General features: G+C 51.2%; 1 protein-coding gene across 2 annotated transcripts; it reads right to left on the bottom strand.

Annotated features, from left to right (window-relative positions):
* Window positions 1-159: 159 nt before the first annotated feature.
* On the bottom strand, window positions 160-9,896 carry LRRN4 (leucine rich repeat neuronal 4). 2 transcript variants are annotated; one of them, XM_036419491.2, is made up of 5 exons: window positions 9,014-9,896; window positions 7,301-7,946; window positions 5,710-5,914; window positions 4,099-4,236; window positions 161-1,847 (listed from the first exon to the last, which is right to left on the bottom strand). In XM_036419491.2, the coding sequence occupies exons 2-5, from the start codon at window positions 7,935-7,937 to the stop codon at window positions 656-658; spliced, it is 2,172 nt and encodes a 723-aa protein (XP_036275384.1). In that variant the 5' UTR covers window positions 7,938-7,946; window positions 9,014-9,896; the 3' UTR covers window positions 161-655. The 2 variants fall into 2 exon arrangements, with proteins under 2 accessions (XP_045430573.1, XP_036275384.1); XM_045574617.1 differs by lacking the exon at window positions 9,014-9,896 and having other exon boundaries at window positions 160-1,847; window positions 7,301-8,241.
* Between the last annotated feature and the right edge of the window lie 8,374 nt (window positions 9,897-18,270).

Raw genomic sequence — 18,270 nt, forward strand, 5'->3', positions numbered from 1 at the left:
CATCCCCTGAAAATAAGACCTAGCGCAACTTTGGGAGAAAATATAAGACACTGTCTTGTTTTTGGGGAAACGGTACTGAAAAAACAACACACACAATAAAGACAGAAAATAGTTCAAAATGTATCTAATCCATACAAATTTTCTATCCCTGTCTCATCAATGCAGACAAATCAATACTAAGGGAAGGGGGGGTTGTGTGGAGAGGATTTAAGAATAGCTTCATTCCAGGAGAAATATTTTAAATAAATATATCTTTAAAAAGCAATACAAGTTTGATGCAGTATTACTGGGATTTATTTGTATCCCGTTATCAATATTATTTGTTTCACAAGCCTAGATATCCTATTGTTTATAATAAAAAATACTGGCAAAAATATTTTTAAAAAAACACACCCACACAAGAATGCCCAGCTCCAAGAGGGGTGCTTTGACGTGGGCCATCACGTTTCTGGAAACAGACCCAGTGGAGTCGCAGGGAGAGAAGTTCCTTGGACTGAAAGACTGGACGTGGCCAGTTTGTGTGTGGGGGGGGAGCGGTCCTTGGCTTCCCTGGAATGACAGATGCTCAGAACTGATGGGGACGCGTCGGATCCTCGGTATCTTCTTTTCTGCACCAATTCCTCAGCTCCAGTTCGTCTGGGGAGGGGAAGCCGGGCTAGCTGAAGGTCTGAAGCTTCAACGGGTCGTCAAAGGCGGGGTTCTTGTAGGCCACCAGGTGCGCGGGGTAGCTCTGCCTGCGGCCGCGCCGGCAGAGGCAGGCGGACAGCACCAGGGTGCTGACCAGCAGCAGGCCGCCCGCGGCGCTCAGCCCCGCGAGGATGAGCACGGAGCTGGGCTTGGTGGTGAAGGAGGCGCACGGCTCCCGCCGGCCCGGGGCCTGCGTCGGGCTCAGTCCGGCCCCGTTGGCCGCCAGGACGCACACCCGGTACGTGGTGCCAGGGGACAGCCCGTACAGCGGGTGCTGCCGCGCCGTGGCATAGATGTCCCCCACGGCGGCGGACTGGTTCCCGGGCCCGCCCTCCGGCGAGTAGCGGATCTGGTAGCTGCGCACCACCGAGTTGGGGGCGCACCAGCGGACCAGGGCGGACGTGTCTGTGACCTCCGACAACCCCTGCAGCTTGGGAGGCTCCGGCACGGCGTCCTCCTGGCTGAAGCCGGGGCACTGGCACCTGGAGCGCCTCTGCAGCTCGGCGCACGGCGTCTGCAGGTGCTTGCATGGGTGGTAATCACAGGCCACGCCCTGAGGGGGCGCACTCACTACCTTCTCCTTCCCCTTCTTCCCCTCCTCCTCCTCTTCCTCCTCACTAGAGTCGTCCAAAACCAAGACTGGAATTCCACCCTCCTCGGAAGGACTCGGGTGGGGAGGCTGCGGGGTGGCCTGTGTCGTCCGGGAGTGCCGGGGGGTGCTCAGAGGGTTCCGGGAGGCAGCGGGGAGCCCACGCTGTTTGCTGGCGGGCGGGATGGAGGCAGCTGAAACAGGAGGGTCCGGGTCAGGCGGGGCAGTGCGTTCGTGCTCTGTCCAGGCCCGGCTGGCAGCGCTGGAGTTCCTGGGACCCGCTATGGAGACAGCGGTGGCCCACGCGGGGGTGCTCACAGCGTGGGAGGGCGCCTTGGTGACAGTCCGTCGGCCTCCCCCAGCTGGAGAGGAGGTGGCTGTGCTCAGCTGCGGGGCGAAGGGACCGGGTGTAGAAGTCGCATGGGTGGGGCCCGCAGAGATGGGTGGCCTGGGATCCAGGAGGACGGTGCTCTGGTCCCCGTGGCACACACCGGGCAGCTGGGACAGCGGGAGAGGGGCGGAGAGGGCCCCGCGGGATCCTGCAGCGGGTGTGCACACCGTGTCTGCCGCCCTAGGGGAGGGGTCCACCGGTTAGGAGGTATTTGGCATTAAGGCCGTTTTCTGCCCTGGCCTTTGAGTACTCGGTGCAGACAACCCCCCTTGCTCAGCCTTGTCAACAGGAGCCCCAAGGCACAGGGTAGGCGCGCATCACCTCCCTGCCCTCAGGGTGACCTTTGGAGGAGGCTCCCAGGAAGCAGAGGAGGAAATGAAAGCTCATGTCAGCAGGGCCAGCTAATGGCAGAACTTAAACGTGGGCGAGCACTGTGAAGGGCAGGCAGTCCAGATTCTCTGAGTGTTCTCCCCTGTCTGTCTCCTGGCTACAGGTACTGGTCACAATACTCAGACTGGCTGACATAGTTTCTGAGTGCTTGCCACATGAAAGGTGAGCACCTTCCTGTGTCAGTGAATTCAGTCTGCACTACCTTATGAGGTAGGCACTATTATCCCTATTTTACAGACGAGGAGGAGAAGGAGGAGGAGGAGGTAGAGGCCCAGACAGGTCAAGAAATGCAGCCAAAATGAACAGTGTTAAGTGAGTGAAGAGCCCGTACTCTCAACCTCGTCGCTGATACGAAGTGAGACCCTTCGCTGCAAAGGGCCTGGGTTCTTGTCTTTGGAATCAACATGCAGGGGAGAAGAGGACAGACTGAGCCTCCCTTGTTTCCAGGCTTGGCTTGGAGGTGAGACAAGAACCCCCACAGGATGGGGGGGATGTCTCCCAAAGTGAGCTGGTGGAGGTTTAGGGGAGGTGTTCCCAACCCACCTGGGCCAACCTGGGCATGGCTCCCCACCGCAGAAATGGCTCTTCCAGCTAAGAGCCAGCGAGAAGTCTTTGTAGGACTTCCGTCTGTCCCGCAGGAGCTCTGTCAGCCCACTGGCCTTGGACGGAGCGAGAGAGGAAGCCAGGCTCCATTTGGGGGGTTTAGGGGAACCCAGTGGTTCAGTGCACAGTTTTGGACGAAGACAGATTCTGCCTCCTCCACCCAGAAGTTGCATGAATTTAAGCAAGTAGCGCCCAAGCTGCTCATCTATAAAATGGGGCAATGATAACATTGCTTTTGTAGAGTCAAGCCAACTGCTCATTTAGCCCATTTCTTTTTCCTACTTGGCATGCAGCTAGACTACATTTTCCCAGCCTCCCTTGCAGCTAAGCGTAGATGTGAGTGGAAGTGATGAGCCCTACCTCCTGATCTGTTCCTCCATGCTCTCTTCCCCTCTGCGTCCCAGGTCTGTTCCTCCATGGTCTCTTCCCCTCTGCGTCCCAGGTCTGTTCCTCCATGCTCTCTGCCCCTCTGCATCCCAGGTCTGTTCCTCCATGCTCTCTGCCCCTCTGCGTCCCAGGTCTGTTCCTCCATGCTCTCTGCCCCTCTGCGTCCCAGGTCTGTTCCTCCATGCTCTCTGCCCCTCTGCGTCCCAGGTCTGTTCCTCCAAGCTCTCTGCCCCTCTGCGTCCCAGGTCTGTTCCTCCATGCTCTCTGCCCCTCTGCGTCCCAGGTCTGTTCCTCCATGGCTCTCTGCCCCTCTGCGTCCCAGGTCTGTTCCTCCATGCTCTCTGCCCCTCTGCGTCCCAGGTCTGTTCCTCCATGCTCTCTGCCCCTCTGCGTCCCAGGTCTGTTCCTCCATGCTCTCTGCCCCTCTGCGTCCCAGGTCTGTTCCTCCATGCTCTCTGCCCCTCTGCGTCCCAGGTCTGTTCCTCCATGCTCTCTGCCCCTCTGCGTCCCAGGTCTGTTCCTCCATGCTCTCTGCCCCTCTGCGTCCCAGGTCTGTTCCTCCATGCTCTCTGCCCCTCTGCGTCCCAGGTCTGTTCCTCCATGCTCTCTGCCCCTCTGCGTCCCAGGTCTGTTCCTCCATGGTCTCTTCCCCTCTGCGTCCCAGGTCTGTTCCTCCATGCTCTCTGCCCCTCTGCGTCCCAGGTCTGTTCCTCCATGCTCTCTGCCCCTCTGCGTCCCAGGTCTGTTCCTCCATGCTCTCTGCCCCTCTGCGTCCCAGGTCTGTTCCTCCAAGCTCTCTGCCCCTCTGCGTCCCAGGTCTGTTCCTCCAAGCTCTCTGCCCCTCTGCGTCCCAGGTCTGTTCCTCCAAGCTCTCTGCCCCTCTGCGTCCCAGGTCTGTTCCTCCATGCTCTCTGCCCCTCTGCGCCCCTGAAAGTGACTCCTGAGGGCTATCCACCGCCAGCCTGCCCAGCCTGCTTATGTGAGTGAGCCAGACTTCAGCTTCGGGAGGCTGACCCTCACCACCCAGTCACCTATTTTGTGGATGTGTTACCTGCTCAGGATGGTCCTGTTGACATCCTTGAGGAGCCAGGACAACTCACAGCTGCAAGTAAGGGGGTTGCCAAAGAGGTTGATGGATAGAACCTGGGAAGAATGCAGGGTCCAAGGAGGGAAGGAACTCAAGTTGCAGCTGAAATACACAGAAAATAAATTAGGGCAGGCTTTTACCATCAGCTCAAAACTGTTCCCGGAGTCATAGTGACATATGGAAGCCCATGCTGTCAGGCATTAGATGATCTCACTTTGGGCAAAACTCTTAATGACCTTGGACTTTCTTTTTGTCATCATTTCACAGATGAGAAGCTGCTCTATAAAAGTGTTAAGTAACTTGCCCCAACTCACACAGCCAGTAAGTGGTGGAGTCAGGATTTGAGCCCAGGCAGTTTGGCTCCACATCTTATGCCTTATACACAATGCTGCATCGCTCAAAAGCTCAAAAGAAGATTTGAGACGGAGTTATCACTCATCAGCATATCACCACGACCATCATTATCACCACCACCAGAGGCCCAGTGCACAACATTCATGCATCCCCTGCGGGCTTTCGCAGTCGGGGGGGGGGGGGGGGGGGAGTGTAGGGGATGTCACTGCTGCAGAGGTGGGAGAGGCTCCCACCACCAGCGCAGTACTCATTAGCCGTGAGCCATCACTCCTGGCTGAGTGGTGCTCCCCCTGTGGGAGTGCACTAACCACTAGGGAGCAGCTCCTGCACTGAGTGTCTGCCCCCAGGTGGTCAGTGCATATCATAGTGACCGGTCATTTGCATTTTACCCTTTTACTATATAGGCTTACCATCACTGTCACCAATACATCCCATTACCAGCGCCATCACAATCACCACTGCCACCATCATCAGCACTTTTATCATTACCATCACTTTCATCACAACCACCATCATCTGCACTAATGTTATAGAGCACACACCATGTGCCAGGCACTAAGTGCTCTGCATATTCTATCTCCTGTCCCTTTTGACAAGCCCCAAAGTGAAGTACTCTGGTTGGGTCTAGAGCTATCAGAGAAAAGAGAGAAATGGTTACACTGCGAGTGGTGATGGGGAAAAGTGCCCACTTCCCAGGTCCCAGTATGGGTTCCCGGGAAAGGAGGTGGCCTGGGATCATCATCAAAGGGACACTGTCCTTCCTGTTAGGAGTCAGGAAGAAGGTGGATATAGTGACACTTATGACATCAACAGGCCAGAGATAACAGCCCTCGGTCCTGACCACTGGTAGCACCTTTCTACCTTCTTATCTTTCTTCCCTAGACATCTGGAACGGCTGACTTCCCACATGGAGAAGCAGATGGATGGAGAAATAGAAAAGAACCTAATGCCCTCATCCCTTCTTCCACTGCGGGTTTCTCATCTGGGCTTAAAGGAAACCTTACATGCATGAGAGTTTGGGGTTTCACTATTACTCTGGACAGCACTGAGTTGCATGGTTTTCAGACTGGATGGACTATTTGGGACCTGCCCAAGATACCATCCAAAGGATGAAGAAGAACGAAACCCCAGAGAGGACCAGAAAGAGCTCTATAAGATAGTTTCACCTATTCAGCATAAGGGAACAGGCAAAATTCATTCATGTGACTCAGAAACACTTACTTCTGCAGCAGCAGGAGCTGTAGGCGAGGAGTGTCTTGGAAGATAAGTGTCTGGACAGAGGTAAGCGCGAGGGAGTCTTGGCAGTCCAGTTGTTGCAGGTCAGAGGCCGTCTTGAAAATGTCCCCCTCCAGGCTCCGCAGCATGGGCATCTTCCTCAGGTGGAGGGATGTGAGCTTGGGCAGGTCTTGGATCCACCTCGGCTGAACTGAAACACACAGGGGACACTGCCCACCACCAGGAAGCCACCAACCTAGGAGGCTGGCAGGGAGTTATGGAAACACCGAGAGTGACAACATGAACTGTGAAGTCATTGCTGAGTATGGGCACAGTTGGACGCTTTAGGAAGCTCAGAACTATGGGCTACATCACCTGAAAGACCCTCCCTCCCTCCCTCCCTGCCTCCCTTCCAGCTGAGACAACTGAGACCAGAGAGGAGAATGATTGGTCCAAGGCCACACAGCTGGGAAGGGACAGGCCAGAACTTGAACCCAAGGACACTGTCTCCAACTCCGCTTCTGCCCTACCCTCTTGTTAAACTTCACACAGAAATACCCCAAACTTCACTCCAATGGCTACCAGGAGTGGGGACATACTTGAGGAAGGCAAAGAAGGAGGAGAGAAGGGCAAAGTGGACGAGGCCCAGAAACCTAATTTTGTGGCTCTCCTAACACTACAGGGAGAATATGCCCCTTCCCCTCTGTGTCCAGTTCTCGCTCTTTTCTTCCTTTGTCTATGGTGGGACAGGCGATTACAGACACATGGAGTGTTTTTAAGAATAATAAGACCAGCCGAAACCGGTTTGGCTCAGTGGGTAGAGAGTTGGTCTGAGGACTGAAAGGTCCCAGGTTCGATTCTGGTCAAGGGCATGTATTATACTTCGGTTGCAGGCACATCCCCGGGAGGGGGTGTGCAAGAGGCGGCTGATGTTTCTCTCTCATCAGTGTTTCTAACTCTCTATCCCTCTCTCTTCCTCTCTGTAAAAAAATCAATAAAATGTATTTAAATAATAATCATAATCATAGTCATAATAATAATACCAATCTTCCGAGCCAAAATCAGAACACACCAAGGACAGGAGAAGGTGTTCTCACCTCCCTCCTGTGTCTCGCTTGAAGGGTCAGTAACTGCAGCGGAATTTTAGCCAACCAAGTAGAAAAGTCCCTGAATTCATCCCCAAGAGCATCAGCTGCTTCCCTGACCTGCCTGCTTGATTCTGATCCGGCCAAAGCAATGCATCCGCTTCCCCATCCTCCCAGCATTCCCTCATCTGCTGGGTCACAGTACAACCGCGTGGCTAAAGGGTTGGGTTCTGGACCCAGAATTGCTTGGGTTACCATTTGGAGGCACCACTGACTGAGCTGTGAGACCTCGGGCCAGTCATTCACCTTCCTGGGCACTGGCTTCCTCCTAGGCGACACGGAGATAATAGCTCCCTCCTCTTGGAACTCAAGGAATGAACCCTTGTATGGCCCTTGGGACGGGGTGCACGTGGCTCAGGCAATCTAGGCGGGGTCATCTATGTGCAGCACCGGGAGCGACCCCTCCAAGACACTGGTCCCACCTCTGAAAACTAGGGGCGCCCAGGACTCACCCTGCTTGAGGAGCGTGCCGCTGAGGTCCAGGACCTCGAGGGAGGCCAGGGGCGCGAAGGCGGCGTCGGCGATGCCCCCCTGGCCTAGCGCCGTGCCGGAGAGGTTGAGCAGGCGCAGCGAGGGGAAGCAGGCCAAGGCCCCGGGGGGCAGCGCCCGCAGGGGGTTGCCGGCGAGCTCCAGGGCCCGGAGGCTGCCCAGAACGGGCCGGGTGCACGGCGGCAGGGCGGCCAGGCGGTTGTGGCTGAGGTCCAGCGTGTGCAGCCCCGCGGGCCAGCCGGGGTCCCAGCGCAGCGCGCCGATGCGGTTGTGGTGCAGATTGAGCACCTGCAGCTCTGGCAGGGGGCCCAGCTCTGACGCGCTCAGGGTGCTCAGCAGGTTGTGGCTGCCATCCAGGCTGCGCAGCGCGCGGGGCAGGCAGCGGGGCAGGCGCTCCAGGCTGCGGTTCGCCAGAGTCAAGGTCGTGGCCCCCACGGCGAAGGGCCCCTGGCAGGGCGAGCCGGTGGTGGTGGTGTCGTTGGCCCCGCTTCCCGAGGGGCCCAGCTGAGTGAGGCGGAAAATAGGGACCATCTCCTGGGGAGGCTCGGCCAGGCTCAGGTGCAGCGCTGTGGGCAGCAGCAGCACCAGGGCCAACCGCATGGTGCGTGGCTGGGGAGAGAATGACGTGACAGCGCGTTAAATCCCGAAAAGAAGGGTAAATATGCCCCCTACCACCCGGCTTGGAGGAGGAGGGCAAGTCCTGGGCGGTCTCAGCATTACTAGGTGTGCAGGGACTTTGCCCCTGTCATCTCCCCCGCTGCTGCACGGTGGTACCTTCCGCTCTTCCTTCTCCCAGCCATGCTCTTCCCTCTAATTCCCTCTCCTTCTGTGGATGCCAACCCACAGGGACCTCCCGCAAAAGGCCTCTCTCTTCTGCCCCATCTGGGCCTGAACCTCCCAGTAACCCCATTACCCCATCCCATGAGCTTCGGGGGTGGACAGGGTGGGGTAGGGGGGGAAGGGAACTTGAACTTTATTGCTATCAACTCCCCAGGTGCACAGACGCTGCTACAAAAGTGCCTGTTGATAATGAGAATGGGACTTCAGGAAGATTCTGTCAGTCCCAGCAAAACTCAATTGCCCCCATTTCCCCCTTAGACCTGCCCAGCCTCAGAGGTGAGTCCTGGTTTGCGTGTGACCTGGTTTGCAGGTCACATTTTAAAATAAGTTCTAGGGTCTCTTTCATGGGGGAAGAGGGGCCCTCAGGGTTGCCGTCAGGGAAGCAAGGAGCCCCCAGACAGCTGCGATACTCGGGACCTGAATCAAGCCTTTCCTGGTTCCAACAAAAGCCAAGGCTCCTGAGGACAGCCATGCCCGGGGGCTGGCGGAGAGTCACCAGCTGTGGAGCTTCTGGAGTACCCAGGATTGCGCAGGGCAACTGCGAGATCAGGTCTCAGCATTACTAGGTGTGCAGGGACTTTGTCCCTGCACACCTAGTAATGCTGAGACCTGCCATCAAGCAAAGCTACTTCCAATCGACCCTTGGCCTTGACATCACTCCTTGATATTTCCCCCATTTCTGTAGCTGTCTGTGTTCCTGCCCCAGCTACTCTGCTGACTCCTAGGTCTCTAAGCAACCTTCAGACCCCCCTGTTGCTATTTTAGAGTCCAAGTAGCAAGAAAGAGCCAGAAACTGAGATCAGCAACCCATGCCTCCAGCAGCGTGTCATACTCACCGGACGCTGTCCTTTCAGAGTGTGGCACTTGCTCCTTTGTAGTCCTCACTGTTGTCTTGTAGATCCGAGGAGCCAGTGACTTACGCAGCAGCTCAACGCTGAATTCCAGAGGGAGGCCTATTTCCCAGATGCCCTGCCCCTGCCCCCACCTGCTCCAGGCACTGAGAGGGCCTGAGATATCTGGGTCCCTGCACGCCTCTCCTTCCTCACTTTGTGGTCTTTAGCCAACACCCTCAGTGCCCGGCTCCTCCTCCCACTCTGGGACTGGACCTGCCCCTTTCCAGGCCTGGTTCCTCCTCCTAGCCCTCCCCTTCTTCATCTCCCCTTACACTTGCCTCTCCAGGCCTGAGAAACAGAGGAAGTCAGCTCTCCCTGCCAAGGTGAGGGCTGAGGGCTGAGGGCTGATGAGCAGTGAGGCAGAGGTGACACTGTCACCTCCCAAGAATCTGATCTTTCCGATAGGTGGTTCCCACTTCCTGGGATGCTTGGAGGATGAATGGCGAGCTGGAATGAAGAGGAAGCCCTGTGGCCCAAAGGAGGAAGGAAGGTATGCTAGACCATAGGAAGGCCTGCAGGCGAAAGTGGCCAGAGGGGTCTTCTGAGAAGTCTGGGAGCAGGGGCAGGCTCAAACCAGATCCAGGCGTCTCCAAGAAGAGTTAGTTTGGTTTCTACGGGACCCAGTTCAGTGCCAGTGTGGAGGTTTGTTTCTCCTAAGAGGTGGGAAAGATAAAGAGGGTAGAAATGCAGAAAGAACATTTCTGTCTCATGGTGGGGGTCCCCGTTAGCAAGAGCCCTGGTCTCACGGTCTCACAGCATGAGCTTTGTTTGGAGCAGACAATGCCTTGCTCCCCCTGAGTTCGGAGACTGGTCATTTTGTGTGAGGGCCTTTGGTCTGCACATCCCTTCCACCCCACCCCCCCACCCCACCCCCCACCCCGGAGGCCCAGGGTTAATCATCCCTGAGTTGTGTACACAGACTCTGAGACGAGAGCTGCAGGGATCTTCCCGTCAGCTCTTATCTGAGCAGCCCTGAGGAAATGCAGGACACCTTGGAGCTGCAGATGGGGTTTATTGGGTAATTGCACATCCCAGGAGATCTCCTTTCTTGGCCTTCTCCACCCAAAGCCTTAAAACTATCCTTGCAGCCTCAGTGTAGGCAGGGGCCTTGCTGCTCAGATGCTTGAAAACAGGGAACAGACTCAGAAGATCAGAGGGAAAGGGTTGGGGGCGGGGAGAGATTAGCCAAAGAATTTATATGCATATATGCATGGCCCATGAACACAATCAGTAGGGTGGTGAAGGCCTGGGGCGGGAACTGAATGGGAGATGGAGGGAAGGGGGGGAAAAAAGGGGGGGGGGGAAGGCATTTGTAATACTTTGATTAATAACGATTTTTTAAAAAAGAAGCAATCTTTCATTGGGCCCAGGCCTGTTCTGGACAAACCCTGTCTGGGGCAGCACAGTCATTACACAGGGAGCCCAGGCCTCAAAGGTAGAAACTGTGCCATGGATGACACAGGAGGCCAAGTGGGAGGGAGAAGTCAAGGGAACGGTGGGAAGGTGAGGGGACCAGTGTGTGGGCCAGAGGATGGGCTCAGGTGAGGCCCTACCTCTGCCTTTGCTTGGTTCACTGGGCACAGAGAGCACCCAGCGGTCAATTAAAACAGCAGCTTCTCTCAGCTGGCGATGGACCACCTGAGGCCAGCGGGGGGTGGGGGAGTTCAGACAGGGAGGCCAGGTGAGAGGGAGCCACACCCACCTTTTGAACAGAGACCCTGAGGAGGAAGATGGCCCTCCACAGAGGGCTATCTAAAGGAACCCAGGAGGAAATGTTGGGTGCTCCTCTGTCACCATCAGGGGAAGGGGTCTGGAGAGGCCCTGGATCATTGCCCTGCACTTGCCTAGAGCCCCAGGCCCTCTGAGCCAACTTCTTTTCTCTGCTACTTGCTGCCTGTCTCACCAATGGTGGCAAGGGCTTGGACTGGTCTGGATCTCCCATGAAGAGGAGCCCTGGTCAGGCTTTGGGGAAGGTGGGAGGTGGGCTCCCTCCCCAGAGACACACATTTAAGTCTGCCCCATATTTTTCCCAGACCTCGGCAGGGTAACACCAACAGGAGTCAGGTGGGTAGGGTTGTCGACCATTCCACTTTTTATTTATTATCTATCTATCCATCCATCCATCCATCCATCCATCCTCACTCTTTTTTCCATTGATTTTTAGAGAGAGGAAGGGAGAGGAGAGATGGAGAAAGAGAAACATCAGTATGAGAGAGACACGTCTACGGGTTGCTTCCTACACACACACACACACACACACACACACACACACACACCCGACCAGGCTGGGAAACCTGTAAATGAGGTATGTGCCCTTGACCTGAATTGAATCCAGGACTCTTCAGTCTGAATCCCCATGCTACAGATAAAGAAACAGAGGCTCACAGAGGCTGACCAGTTAGTTTGTAATTAGTCTGCCTGCTTAATCACTGCTTTTACATTGCCTTCCATAGGCTTCAACATTTCACACTGTAATGTTCCCCTTAAGCTCCAGAGAAAACCTTTCCCATATATTTAGGTTATAGGAATCTCTTTCTCGTCCCTCGTGGAAAGGGTTCCAGTTCAGGGTTTGGGTTCTGGAGAAGAGCCACACACAAATGAAAGGAGACTTGAGACTTGAAGAAATTCAACTTGGCGATATGGGAGGCCAGGCAGTAGTCCAACTCTAGTGGGAGAACTACTTCTGCTCTGGCCCTGCCATCCCCCTTTATTGAGGCGTTGGGGAAAACATCTTAATAGAAATTTACATAAAACATAAATAGAAATTTACATGTAGCCCTTAGGCAGGAAATAACAGAAACTTACAGGGACAAACAAAATGGAGGCTGCTTCAGCTAACAATGTCTCAACTAAAGGGTGAGTGGTTAGAGCAATTAAGGTTGTTGACCAGCCTTCCTGGCTTCCTGTCAACATCTCTTTTAGTTAAACTGATTTGTTTCCAGCATCAGGTCCCAAGAATTGTGGAGAGAGGGGAGAGAAGACACCGCAGGTATGCTAATGAGCAGGTCACTCAATCCTGCCGGGACCCTCTGAGAAACTGCGGAGCAAACCTGAGGATTGTTTCAACAAGCAGCAAGGAAGTGTGTGTGTTTACCCACCAGCTCTGCTTCTCCTTGGCTTGCCCTTCCTGTGGCTTTAACTTCCTGTTGTGTCTGGCTTGCTCTGAGCATGGATCAAGCTACTCCAGGGAGGTCTAAGGGGACAGGCACCAAGAGCATCTGTTTAGCATCCTTCAAGATTTTGCCCAAACCCTGGCAGGTGTGGCTCAGTTGGTTGGATGTTGACCTGTGCACTGAAAGGTTGTTGGTTTGATTCCCGGTTAGGGCAGATGCCTGGGTTTCAGAAGCAGCTTATGGATATCCTGCTCTCACCCTGATGTTTCTCTCTCTTTCTCTCCCTTTTTCTCTCTCTCTAAAATTCAATTAAAAAATATATATATACATATATATATATATATATATATATATATATATATATATATATATATATATATATGCCAAAGCAGGCCCTCCTTTGGTGTTCTCTCCCAGGTCACTCAGGCTAACTGCCATCAGGTAAATTGACATGAGCCCTAATTTAGGGCTAACATCCTGAGAACTGGGCCATGCTATTATCCTTGGTATCCCAGATCCCATGGTGGAGTCTGGCACTCAGGACAAATGTTCAAAAATGAATGGGAAGAGTGCATGGTGAGTCAGAATGTCCTCCATGGTGCCCTGAAGTGGATGGGGCAGGACTCAAAACAGTAAACTTTACATTCAAATGCCTGAGATTTGAACATCCAAGCCTTGAGAAGTGCTCAATGAGGGTGAGCTGGAGGGCATGGTGGGTGGGGGTGGGAGCAGAGGTGGAAGGAGAGAAGTTTCTAAGCCAGATTCCCAACACTCTCTTGGGGTAAGATCTCTTGGAAGATCACAAGGTTAGAGTGTTAGGAAAACCATAGCCTGCTGAAGGGAGGGTGGCAGGGGTGTGGGGGTGAGGAGACAAGCTAGTGATTACATGCTTGGCCACATTTATTTATTTTTAAATATATTGGTATTGATTTTAGAGAGGAAAGGAGAGAGAGAGAGAGAAGCATCAATGATGAGACAGAATCATTGATTGGTTGCCTCCTGCATGCCCCCCACTGGAGATCGAGTTCGGAACCCAGGCGTGTGCCCTGACCAGGAATTGAACTGTGACTTCCTGGTTCATAGGTCGATGCTCAACCACTGAGGTACATCTGCCAGACCACATTTATTTTTTGGAATTAGATTTTTAAAAAATCGGGAGTCATGGATCCTTGGTCTTAGAAGTGACTTTTAAACTTGTCTGGTTCCACTCTTCCCTGACCATTTTAGAGAGAGAATTTTGAGCCATAGAGAGGGAAGTTGGCTTGTCTGAAATCATATAGGTCAGTCCCAATTATCCAGTGAGAAGAAAGGGAGGCCTAATACTCACTGTTCTATTCTGGGATCTTGGCTTATTTGCACAACCAAGCAGGTCTCCCCTGCCCTGGCATTATTAGCACTGTGAGCCCTTTCCCACAGGTATGACTAAGTAAGTACACCTAGTGAGTGTCAGGTCCTTGGGCAGAGTTTCTAGGGATTCTGACCCCACCCCATTCCCAGAACTCTAGAAATACCCACCCTACGCTGGCTGCCCCAGAGAGCCAGAATTGGTGCTTTCCAAGGGGGCCCTGTTCACAGCTCTGACCGTCCATCTGGGGTGGGTTGAGGGGGCTGGTGGGTTGACAGGTGCCTACTCAGCCAGTAGCCCCTGCCCTGCCCCCCAGACACCAGCTGGCTCTTCTGAGGGCCCTTCCCCTAAGAGCTGGGATTGGAATGTACAGACTTGAAGACCGCATTCTTCTCTGACACCCGCGATAAGCTGGAGGAAGGGGAGGGAACTGTGGGAGGAGACAGTACCAGGTTTTCCAGTCTCCAGGCAGCGGGCTCAGGGTAATGGTATGCAGAAAAGAGGCTTTCAGGTGATAGGGACCGAGATTTCTGAGTGGGCTCCGCTGACGTGGCCCACCTGCCTGTGAGGAAATGATCTTGAGAGAATGAAATAGTCATGGGCTGAGACTCATGCTTATTTTCCCACTGAGGTATCACTCAGCAGCAGTAAGATTTCAGCTCAAGGATTTGCAGAATACTTAAAACTCCAAAAAAAACACAAAAAACCCACTTGAGATCCTTTTAAGTTCTGAAGTGGAAAAGATTCAAACAGAAATGAGAGGCCTATCTGCCATGTTGTTTGCGGCTGTAGAAAGTGGGACAAGACAGTACATAGGCTGTTTTTTATAAACCACATTTATAAAAAATCATAGAGGCGGCACAAGTATTTAAGGACTTTAAATTGGGACAGGATATTGGGCTCACATCTAAACACTGATACAGTTTTATTTTGTATAATGTCTATATATTCTTTTTTTTAAAATATATTTTTTTATTAATTTCAGAGAGGAAAAGAGAGATGGAAACATCAATGGTGACAGAGAATCATTGGTTGGCTGCCTCCCACACATTCCACACTGAGGATTGAGCCTGAAACCCAGGCATATGTGCTGGGAACCAATTCCAACATGTCATAATTACAAGAGTTTCATCAAAAGGTGGGTGAAGCTTGGGGGGGCTCAACAAGGGCTGAGCCACATATGTAATCACCTGTTGAAAGGGCCCCCCAAACCTGAATAGGATTGTCTACTGCCAGACAGTTCAGGGCATCTTAATCTATTGCTTCTGGTTGGCCAAACACATGAACAGCTGTAGGCTATTCCCCAATCTGACAATGCTTCTGTAAACTTACTCTTTGAAGTGTATTATCTCCACCTTGCTTTAGGACAATTTGTGTTTATAAAAAGCATGGGATCCTGAGTCAAGCTCCTTTAGCTGAAGCTGCTGTGGCCCTCAATGCCTTTCAAAACTATTTTCGTCTTTGGACTCTTTATTACCTTCTCCAGATTGCTGCCCCCTTCTTAATGCTGGGACAAGAATCCAGGCATTAATGGACTCTCACCCAGGGGCACCAATACATATGCCCTGGACCTAATTGAACCTGGAAACTTTCAGTCCACAGTCCGACTCTATATCCACTGAGCCAAACTGGCTAGGGCAATATCTAAATCCTTTAAAATATATATATATATATATATATATATATATATATATATATATATATATATTTATTATTGATTTTTTACAGAGAGGAAGGGAGAGGAATAGTTAGAAACATCGATGAAAAATATCTATCAGCTGCCTCCTGCACATTCCCTACTGGGTATGTGCCTGCAACCAAGGAACATGCCCCTTGTGGAGGTATTATTGATATGAGAAAATGCTAAGTAACTGATTTACTATCTGAAAAGGGATTTACTATTGGGGAAAGGGAGGGAGGAAGAGACTGAACATAAACTGTGCACCTATGGATGAGGACAATGGGGGATGGGAAGGGGGCGGGGGGTGGGGTGGGAACCTGGTGGAGGGAGGAAGAAATGAGGAACCTTTGTACTAATATGAACAATAAAGATTGATTAAAAAAAAAAAAAAAAAGGAACATGCCCTTGACCCAAATTGAATCTGAGACCTTTCAGTCTACAGGCCAACAATCTATCCACTGAGCCAAACCAGTTAGGGCAATGTCTATATTCTTTTTTTTTTTTTTTTTTTAATATATTTTATTGATTTTTTACAGAGAGGAGGAGAGAGGGATAGAGAGCTAGAAACGTCGGTGAGAGAGAAACATCGACCAGCTGCCTCTTGCACACCCCCTACTGGGGATGTGCCTGCAACCAGTGTACATGCCCTTGACAGGAATCGAACCTGGGACCTTTCAGTCCGCAGACCGACGCTCTATCACTGAGCCAAACCGGTTTCAGCAATGTCTATATTCTTAAGCTTCTGTCTGTTTCATATTTTTCATCTGTAAAGTAAATTAATTGATTCAGGCTTAGCAGTTCAGTGCACATATCCTGAAAACATGCTAGGTCATGCTCCAGGTGTTTAATGTATTATAAATAAACAAACAAAGAAACAAACAAACAAATAAATAAATAGACATGGGAATAACGTTCCAGGAAATGGCATGCCCAAAGATTTGGAGGCAGAGAAGAGCCTGCTATACTGAGTCACAGAAATCAGATCTTTGTGGGTGGAGGGTAGTGAGTGAGAGGAGAGGTTGGTAAGGACACTAGCATATGAGTAAGTTGCACATGGCTTGCTTTATGTGCTAAACGTCATTCTTGTTGCTCTGTCCATTGTAGGCAAGAGCTAAGCTGGAGAGTTATGCTAGGAGGATGTTGAAAGTGTCCAAGGGGGAAGTGATGATGCTGGCTTGCGGGTAATGATATTGATAGTACAAGTGGAGACAAGTGTGGACAAAAGGGGCCCCATGCTGACCTGACGAGCTCAGGGGAGGCCTGCATGACGGTCTTGCAAACTCAGAGACCTAAATTTACTACCCACAAAGGATGTTCTGAAATTAAACTGTAACTAAAAGTAGTTATGTTGGGCAGTTATATCCTAGGCCAGTATCTTCACTGATAAGGTCAACCTTTACCTTAACTGAGCCTATGTGTCTTTTTTGCATTTATAATAACATACCCTTGAAATGTCTGGGTAAATTATAACTTCTCTTTTTCTGGACCCCCTTGGGGGCACAACCTAATGTGCTGGGTGCCAGGACAGATACCACAAATTCCTTCATTAGCATGTTAATTGTTCCTGTACCCTCCTAAGTATGTATCCATTATTTTACTTTTTATCCAATCCCAAGGGTTCTCCCTACCCCCTGTTCTCCCCCCACACTTTGCTTTTTCCTGCCTCTCTTGTCTATTTTTAAAATATATATATATATATATATTTTTTTTTTTTTATTGATTTTTTTTTACAGAGAGGAAGAGAGAGGGATAGAGAGCTAGAAACATTGATGAGAAAGAAACATCAACCAGCTGCCTCTTGCACACCCCTCACCGGGGATGTGCCCTCAACCAATGTACATGCCATTGACCAGAATCGAACCTGGGACCTTTCAGTCTGCAGACCGACGCTCTATCACTGAGCCAAACCGGTTTTGGCCTCTCTTGTCTATTACTAATGGATTTCTTGTAATCCACCTATGTCCCTTGCTTTGATTGCAATGTATAAATATAAATGTAACTTGCCATTCTCAATCCATTGAGATTCTGCTTCCCAGCAATTGTCAACAGTTTAGCTCAAATAAAGTCACAAAAATTCTTTACGGGTTTGAATGTTTTTACATTAACACACCTATACACATTTGAAATATGTTTCAAAGTAGAATCCACAGGATTTGGTAGTAGGTATGGAGGGGTGAATAATGGGACCAAAGATAATCATGTCTTAATCCCTGGAACTTGCAAATGTTATTTTATCCAGCAAAAAAAAATTTAACCTATGTAATTAAGGTAAAGATTTTGAGATAGCCAAAACCGGTTTAGCTTAGTGGATAGAGCATCAGCCTGTGGACTCAAGGGTCCCAGGTTCGATTCTGGTCAAGGGCATATACCTTGGTTGTGGGCACATCCCTGGTGGGGGGTGTGCAGGAGGCAGCTGGTCGATGTTTCTCTCTCATCGATGTTTCTAGCTGTCTATCCCCCTTTCTTACTCTCTTTAAGAAAAATCAATAAAATACAGTATATTTGAAAAAAGATTTTGAGATTGGGAGAGTATTCTAGATTATCCCGATGAATCCTGATACAATCATGAGTGTCTTTATGAAACAGAGCCAGAGATTTTATTTATTTATTTATTATTATTATTTTTTAATGCATGTTTTATTTGTGCATTTGCAGAGCCATTTTATTTTTTAAAAATATATTTTATTGATTTTCCACAGAGAGGAAGGGAGAGGGATAGAGAGCCAGAAACGTCGGTGAGAGAGAAACATCGACCAGCTGCCTCTTGCACACCCCCTACTGGGGATGTCCCCGCAACCAATGTATTAATACATGCCCTTGACCAGAATCGAACCTGGGACCCTTCATTCCCAGACCAACGCTCTATCCACTGAGCCAAACCGGTTTTGGCAAGCCAGAGAGATTTTAAATTGCAGAGAAGGCCATTTGGAGACTGAAGGAAGAGGTTACACTGCTGGTTTTGAAAATAGAGAACAGGGACAAGGAATGCAACATTAGAAACTGGAAAAGGCAATGGAAAGACAACTCTATTGGAATTTGGAGCTGCTGACACTTTGATTTT

This window comes from Pipistrellus kuhlii, unplaced genomic scaffold (genome assembly GCF_014108245.1).
Source record: "Pipistrellus kuhlii isolate mPipKuh1 unplaced genomic scaffold, mPipKuh1.p scaffold_m20_p_6, whole genome shotgun sequence".
Taxonomy (NCBI): Eukaryota; Metazoa; Chordata; class Mammalia; order Chiroptera; family Vespertilionidae; genus Pipistrellus; species Pipistrellus kuhlii.

Excerpts from the sequence above, each read along its gene's own strand:
- LRRN4 (XM_045574617.1), bottom strand. The coding sequence starts at position 7,937 with ATGCGGTTGGCCCTGGTGCTGCTGCTGCCCACAGCGCTGCACCTGAGC. Across the intron at positions 5,915-7,300 it reads CGGCACGCTCCTCAAGCAGG|TTCAGCCGAGGTGGATCCAA; the intron begins GTGAGTCCTGGG and ends TGTGTGTTTCAG. Across the intron at positions 4,237-5,709 it reads CAGCTCCTGCTGCTGCAGAA|CTGCAACTTGAGTTCCTTCC; the intron begins GTAAGTGTTTCT and ends TGTGTATTTCAG.